The sequence below is a fragment of the Odontesthes bonariensis genome, chromosome 8 (genome assembly GCF_027942865.1).
Source record: "Odontesthes bonariensis isolate fOdoBon6 chromosome 8, fOdoBon6.hap1, whole genome shotgun sequence".
NCBI lineage: Eukaryota > Metazoa > Chordata > Actinopteri > Atheriniformes > Atherinopsidae > Odontesthes > Odontesthes bonariensis.
In genome coordinates this window covers 15,787,523-15,795,959 of record NC_134513.1, presented here as the reverse complement: position 1 = coordinate 15,795,959, position 8,437 = coordinate 15,787,523, and the positions used below count along the sequence as shown (strand labels likewise).

General features: G+C 42.5%; 1 protein-coding gene across 1 annotated transcript in view; it reads left to right on the top strand.

The window, feature by feature from the left end:
- Positions 1 to 8,437, top strand: part of zdhhc17 (zDHHC palmitoyltransferase 17) — a 33,499-nt gene continuing 25,062 nt past the window's right edge. The window contains exon 1 of the mRNA XM_075471905.1: positions 1 to 74. Within this exon, the coding sequence (XP_075328020.1) occupies positions 12 to 74 (63 nt within the window). The 5' untranslated portion in view covers positions 1 to 11. The remainder of the gene's footprint in view (positions 75 to 8,437) is intronic.

Below are 8,437 nucleotides of genomic sequence, written 5' to 3'. Positions count from 1 at the left end.
TCACCACCAAGATGGCCGACGCTATGGAGGAATATGAGAAAGAAGCTGGCTGCGTCCCTATTCTCCATCCTGAGGTATGCTCATTGACTTACACGCCTTCGCGTTGACTCACGGACACACACAATGCTTGCTACACCGGTTTGCGTATGGGTGACTGTGTGTTTTTATCGGGTAATTTTTTGGAAACTCCGATGCCCCTTCATAACCATCAGTGGGGGGTGGCAGGCAGCTAGCGATGCTAAAGCTGCTAACGCTACCCCCCTCCTTCTGCTGCATAGTCAGTAAACGCTGCACAGATGTCGATGTTAATGATAGCGTTCGGGCTCGGTTGTATTTCCTGCTGTGGTGACGGGGCGCACATTGTAAACAAGGCTGTGCCATCAAGTGATTGGTGGCAAATACGTTTATGTCTAACCCTTGAAGTCAAACGATATTAGCTTTTTAGCTAAACATGCAGTGCTGTGTGGTTATGTTGACGCTAGCTGCGGGAATGTAAATTGGCGTCAAGTGCATGTTGATGTCTAAAGCGGTTGCGTACGGCTTGGGGCCATAATATGTTTATTCTAACAGCAAGGTGTATACATAAAGTGCTTCGACAGACAGTTTATCCACCTGGTTAGTAACGTCTGTCAGCCTGTCATCCAGCATTCATTGGCTGTGTCATCTAAAACCGCAGGAGTTGCAATGTATGTAATGTGCTAAGACACTAAGATTGCTGTTTAAACCATTGAAGGTGTTTATAAATCCGGCAATAATTGCAGAAATCTAGTGTGTTCATGCATATCAGCTAAACACACAGGGTAACATTGTAGGAACGTAGTCATTACTCTCGTGATACAGATAGCTTTACGTTTTAGTAATATTTGCAATTTTTAGTTCCAAAGTATATCCTTATAGCTACCTCTGTCAGTTTTTTATAGAATAAAGTTTGTATTGATGATTGTATGTATGCACTACATACCTCTAGACCAATGATTGAGATATATATATATATATATATATCTCAATTATTGGTCTATAGTGCATGTATCAATTTGCTCACCTTCCAATGGGAGGTTAACTGAGAAAATTTATCATGCCTTAAATTAGCAAAAATGTTCATTCTACATTACTGGACCAATAGGAATAATCTACAGTTGTAAGTGTGGAAACTAATTAGGCTTTATCGCTATAAGGACTCAGTTGTAAATGGTTAATCTCAGCTTTATAAGTTAATGCTTAATGCAGGCAATAAAACCTCCATTGCACTTTACCTCATATTTGAACATAAATGCTTCACCACACATTGAGAGAACCAGATAAGCTGCTCTGCTTTGATAGAACAGCCTCATGGTTAGTGGATAGGCATATTAGTTTCAGCCAGTTTTTCAATTGTAAACATAGTTTTGTCATTTCAAATGATTTCCATGGCCCCACGCCAGGTGATTCTTATTCAGTGTCTATAAAACTCAAGAGTTACCTGTACTGAGGGTCCTCAGTACTCAGTACTAGCTCAAACTTGTGCTGCATTATGCATACTGGGCCCAACCTGGTTATTAGTTGATGTTATCTGCTTGGCAACAAATCCAATCAGAGGTTGTCTGTTTGTTGTGCCCTCCAATGTCAACTGGCAGTTCTGTATTACTTCTTGGTTTGTGGCCAGGGGGCTCTGTGGGCCAATTTACCCCCTGGCTTGGTCGGCAACTGTTAAACCTGGCATGGTGCAGTTAAGATGATTCACCATTTAATGTCTTGTCAGTTCCCCAAGATGCTGGCAGACAAATGAACGTACTTGGTGATAATGGGTTTGAATGGTTAGGATCATCTGTTTTTTTTTTTTTTTTGTCAATTGTAAGAAGAGAGTGACTGAAAATGTAGTTGTCATTTAGGCTTCAGGTCTAAAAAGCTTAATTGAGGTGCTAAATATCTTTGTGAAAACATCAGTGAAGATGATGAACCTACCTCTCACGCAGCCAAATTCTTTTATTTTTTTCACACAAATGCAGCAGTGTAACTTGAGACTGTTTTAGCTATTAAAGTTATACGCATGTTGACATGTGATCTTGTTTGCTCATCATATGTCATCTAACACCCTACCCTAGCTGGTTGCATGCGGGTCGGACAATACGAGGCTTTATTGATCCTCTGGCTCTGTTTGAATCGGCAGATTCATACATTCACATCCAGCCCCATGTCTCCATAACGACTTCTTTTAAGAGTTGCTCAATTTAAATTGTTCTTTAGTATAACCTTTGATCACAGACCACTGATTTGGTCCTGATCAGGTCTTAGAATGAAGTAAAAAGGACCTCAGATGAACAGCAACACATGGTATATTACACAGTATCATTATATATTTAACAAAAGCTAAATGCAGGAGACTGTGTGTGGAGGACTGAAACAACTCATGGTTTAATAGCCCTTTGAATCTCCTTTAGCGACAGAAACTTCAAGAAATCTCTTTTCTGTATGACATCAACAGTCTCTAACCTCGTTGTGGGGGAATTGTTGGCCCACTCTTCTTGACACAGTGCCAAAGAAAAAGACATCAGCATCAATCTTGGAGCCTGGTAATGCCATTTCCAAATAGTCTGAAGTTTACCATGCTACAAGAGAAAATTGTTTGGGTAGTGAGTATTTAGCTGCAAAAAACCCCCCAAAAACCTAAGAGCTACATCTCAGACTCTATAGGCCTCAGTTAGTATGTTAAATATTAAAATTCATTACAGTACAATGAGAAAAAGACTGTATAAGCTCATCGCAGCTGTCATCGGGCGAGAGGCAGTTTCCACTCGTTTCCCTCGTTTCCACTATGCAGTCCGGTACGGGTCGGGTCGCTTTGGGGTCAGCTTGCGTTCCCACTGTACAAAGGGGACCCTCAGGGGTGGGCGGAGTGCGTGCCGAAGCGTAAAAAGCAAGTAACAGCAAATAACATCCATAATTTCGAACTACCTCCAAGCTTCTTCAGCTTAATGCGACACTGGCTCGCGGTCCGGTTGAAACCACTCTCTGCCATTTTTGCGGCAATCCGCTGGAAAACTTTTTCGTTTCGCACAGCGCCATCGAGCTCCCGCTGCACAGCCTCCTCACCAACAACGGAGAGCAGAGCCTGGAACCGGTCCTGTGTGCTAGGTACCCCAAGCAGAAGGGTTACGAAAATGGTAACGGTACGGATCGGTGCGCTGTGGTGGTAATGGAAACACTGAAATAAACGAACCGTTCCGACCCGACCCGACCCGTACCGGACTGCATAGTGGGAACACGCCATTTGAGAGACTGATGATTTACTGTAAAACAGTTACTTAGAACGATTGCTGCTAACGGTGGCCCTGCAAGCTATTGAATCATTGGATGTACTTACTTTTTCACTGCCTGAGACCTTCTTTCTTACTGCAGCTACGTACATTCACACCCAGTCCACAATACCTGACTATAAACAAAGGGCTTTCTTCCTGTCTTACTTGCACGTGTCATAGATTTACACGCCTCGTCTTTGTTTTACGAAACACTAAAGTCTCGACTGACACAATCAATTTTCTTGTTGGCTCCTGCTGATTGTACTTGGGAAAGATAAGTTCATCACAGGGCGGGCTCTCATCACCAGTGGAAATGCAATTGCGGCAACAGTCAGAGTCGTGCTGGTGATTTGTTTTTCTTTTTCTGTTTGCCCCCATTGACTCGGTTAATTGTTGGGGATTCCTTCCTTTTTGTTTTATGTGGCGGTCACTTGAGCTGATTGCTGCGGTCACACATGCGCCGGAGTCCAGAAAGGTTCTAGAGCAGTAGCATGTGAGATTGTGTGGAACTTCTCGTGGAGATTTTCCACCCGGTCCCGTAGAAGGGAAGACCCAGTGGCATTTTCGCTGGTATGATAAAGCATTCCCAGATATTCCCAGAGATGAATGTAATTCATTAAAAAAGATCTCCTTCCGTTTTCATCTTGCAGATATTTTCAATTAGGACGGCAACTTCCTCTACTTAATTACTTAAAAGCAGCAGAGCCTTAGCGCCAACCTGTGGCAACGCTATGTAGCTTAGTTTATTCACTCAGTCACTGACATCGCTTTCTTCTTGCTTTTTAAAAAGATCCTTTTAGATTTGCTTTGCTCGTGCTAGTGTTTGAGAGACAGCCGGCGCTGTAATTAGACACAGACGGATGCAAAAAACACAGGAAGAAAGTTTAATGCTTGAAAGATTAAACGACATAAAAGCCATCAAACATTGCTGCGTGGTGGACCTAAGGAGGTTTTATTACAAAATGAACCAATCACAAGCACACAGTGACACATTGCCTTTGCTCCAAAGGTTATTTTTAAATCTTAAATAAGACAAATAGTCTGCCATGAGAATAGAAGGAACATGGCCTCCCATTTTTGTAAATCATACACTCGGGTTTTTCATGCACATCAACCTGTCGTCATAAAACAATTTATCACACGGTTGTAGCTTGATCGTATATTCTAATAATTTCCTGCTTGCCCGTGCGGGCCCTGCTTTCGAGTTGCTTCTCTCTTCGGCAGGATGCTGCTTGGAATCTGGGTCAGCTTGCGGATTGTAGAGGCTAAATGTATGCGACACCTGAGCCGGAGCATCAGAATTTTGATTGCTAATCAGAAAGTCCTTTCATCCTTATGTCACCACACTTTGTTCGTTCTTCTTTTCATTTGGAAGCAGGAATAGCATATCTAAGTGCAAACATTTCCTCTATTTGCATATATATGTTGTACAAGAGTATTGCACATAAAGGCAGTGGACATTGCTCGGTCTCTCGATTTGATATTTCACTTGTGGCGCACTGAAAAATGCAGATTCTGTTTTCTTGGCGCATTCTTGTCATCTCCCCCCATAAGAATAGAGTTTCTCCTCTTCCTCTCCCTGCTCCGTTGCTTCCAACTGTGCCTTGAGTATTGAATTAGCCCCTCTAAATGACTCTAATTTCAGACTAAATTTGATTGTGAGCTATGGCTGCAGCCAGCGAGAGGAAGAATCAAACAGCGGTGCAGTCTAGTTGCAGGAATAAAGTCCTTGCAGATATAGCGAGAAAACAAACGTATGCTTTTTTTTTTGTTGTTGTTGCTTAGTCCCTTTCATAATGAAATGCGTAATTGTTGGTCCCTGACTGTGAAGGTGATATCTTGTTGTACTTTTGCTTGCATCAGTAATGACTTCCACAACTGATTCTGCTGTCGCAAAAAAAGGCAAGGACTTTTAGTGGTGCTGTGAAACATTTTTAGCCCAAGACATATGACTACCACCCAGTGGGGACTGGCTGCCATATGTCCCACTGACTACTTTAGCTGACTGAAGCCAAATAAAAAAGATGAGGTTCCAGCCTAAAATGAGTGGCTAGTGTAAAATGGATCATTTCTTTCATTGTGTGTTTCATTGCTGCTAATTGCATGCTTCACCAGTTAGCAGGCGTACCAAGAGGCATAAAGAATGCACAGGCTGCAAATATCAGTGTGGCAATAAATGTCATCCTCAGCTGTTTAAATGGCAGAGATGACAGAGGGAGGGGGGGGCAGGCACTAACAGGGAAGAGGTCAAAGGTTATCTCCACAGAAGGAGACGATTGGAGAAAGTGGCTTAACATCTGGCACCCCTTTGTCCTCTCCGTGTTGCTCGACTTTTGCCCGACAAAAAAAACACATGCGCGTCACTCTCTCCCACAATAGAATCTCCAGATGAGGGGAACGGGCTTCGGGTTCCATCTTTTTTTTCTTCTTGCGTATGAGTTTTTCTTTCTTTCTTCCTTCTTTTCTCTTCCTTCTGGCAGCTAAACCTGTCTGACTAGCGTGTGGGTTAGTTCGATTAGATCACACGGACGTATGACCAAAAGTTGGCAGTACTAAAATTACCCTGGAGGCTCTGACATTTTTAAAAGTAGGGGGGGGGTAAAGTTAAGTTATTCATCTTCAGGTCTCATCCGTCACAGCCTTCCTCAATCTGAAGCCAAATCTCGGGTTATCAGGTTACGGCTTATTTTCCTTCCTCCTTCGTTGTGTTGCCACAAAGTAGTGCAAAATCCTCATGGGTGACTTGTTAATGTGTGGGATCTATGAACCCATATTTTCCAACCTGCATGAAAAAGTTAAGCGTACGTTGTTTTATTTACGCTACAGATGAAGTGTAAATCAAATGTAAATCGACACCGTTTTCAGTGATGCTGTCACAGTATTGTCGAACCCAGTAACTTATATTTACCAGTTCAACACGAGACACGTCTGAAGTACAAAATCCTCTAAACACCAGAGCACAGACTAGAGGAGACTGTGATGTACAGTGGCGCAGGACTAAATTTGGCCAAATGGTGAGGAACACAGTCTTGGAACACATTGCCAACTCATGTTAGAAACTGTGACAATCACACCACCTTTAAAAAGACCCTTAAACAGTGACTTTGATGTGAATTAGTGTTTTTTTTTTTTTTTTTTATGTCAGATTTCTGCATGTTATATCCATTTGTCATGGTGTATTGTCTGTATGTTTTTTTTTAAGATACCTGCCTTAGGACAACGGATGAAATTTAGCAACTGTGCTAATTCTGGCATATTTACATTGATGCTCTGCTGATATGTTGATTAATGTGCATTGTCCTACTCAAATAGATAATAAATAAGCACAGCAGAGGGTTAATCTGACATATGGTCAGCTGTTTAAAGGAAGCAGATAATTAGGTGTTGATTGATAGATTGCAGCCATGGCCAAACTGTTCTCCCCCGTGGCTTTTTAAACGACAATTTGCTGCTGGACGCTTCTGTATTTTCAACTTCTCTTATCTTCTGCCATTGTAGGTTTTATACATTTTAGCCAATTTTTCCTCGGGCGACGTTGAGCTGATAACGACTCAACCGCCACATCTGGTGCGATTTAAGATCCTCATGATCGTCACACCGTCGAACCTCAATACGTCACTTTCCATAGTGACGTATTGAGCTGCCACGGCCAGGTTTTACACAGCCACCGCACGCTCAGCTCGCTGCTATGAAAGGATCGTGGCTACAACACGTGACGTGAGAAAACTGTGGGGGCCTCAGCTCGGTAATCTCCCCAGCACCCCGAACGAAGCATGAGGAGCATAAACGTGGAAGTGTCCGGCGTCTGAAAGGCTGAATGCCGTCGCTTTAAGACTTTGGTGAAGCCATTGATTTTTGTGTACGGTATCTAATGCCTGAAAAGGGCTTATTACAGCTTTCCCATTTAACACCACATAAACAGAGTCTGTCTTGTGTGTAGACATTTTTACATTTAAAAGAAGTCTCGAGGAGACAACGAGAATTGTAATGAGCTCAACAGCTCGAATAAATAAAGATGAGTCTCGTGTGGGAGTACGTAATGTGTGTCCTACTGAAACATCAGCCATATCATATATAATGAGCTTGAGATGGATGCATTTAAAGCGCACAAAAATCCCTTTTTGCTGGTTGACTAAATTATGTGCAACTTCTTCATTTTGTTTCTTTAGAAAGAAAGCTCCGCACGCCCTCCTGGCTGTGCGGGGGAGCCCCCGAGCTAAACTCTTAAGGTGAGATGAGACAGTTGGTGGTCTCTGCGGCCCTGAGCCGTCACCTCAGGTTTCCTGACAGCTCCACGTCACCTTATCACCTCCTCAACCGCAAACACGGCCTCGTTATTACTCTTTGTTACCTGCATGCAAGCAGCAGCTTTGAAAGAAAGGCTCGAAAGAAAAAGTTAAAGCGGTAGTGTCATTGAAATACGGGAGTTTTTGTCAAATAAAGATCGATGTCAGCCCCTTGCGTCGCGATTACAGATTTAAGTCGGATTTTTTTCGACAACAATGATTTTATATGGCTGTACGTTTCATTTTTGGAAGTTAAAGTTTCCAAAAGTTTTATTTTCCAAGTTGTTGGAAAATAAAATCAACAACTTGGTCTAACCTATGGCTTCAGTTAAGCAAGACAATGATTTAAGGGAGGGTTACTGCCCTTTGTTTAACCCTCATATCTGGGACATGGAGGCTGCGGTTTCTGTGTGGCTAATTGATGGGGAGTTGCACATCTGCACGGCAGATTAGATCAACAGGCCTACATCTCCGACCTTTTTTCAATTTTTTAATACTGCGATAACCTTTTTGTGCGAGTGCATCAGGTGCACCAGAGGCCCTCTCTCCACTCCTGTACTTAAACTTGTTTCTGAAACAGAGAGGCCTCTCCATCTTTGCCGTCTGGTTAGATTGTACAAACAGTGCAAACATTAGATTGTTGCCTTGTAGTTTCCTTAATGAAGCCATTAGCTTGACGCTCTTCTCTCTCGTCATCCACATCCACGATAAAATAAAAACTCCACAAGATCCTCTTTTGTTCCTCAATTTACTTCCAAAAAACATAAAGAATGGTACAGCAATGATCCAATATGAGAAAAATAAAAAAGGTGAGAGAAAAAACAAAGAAAGTGACAGAGAGAGAGAGAGAGAGAGGTCAAAAAACTGTGTGGCTCC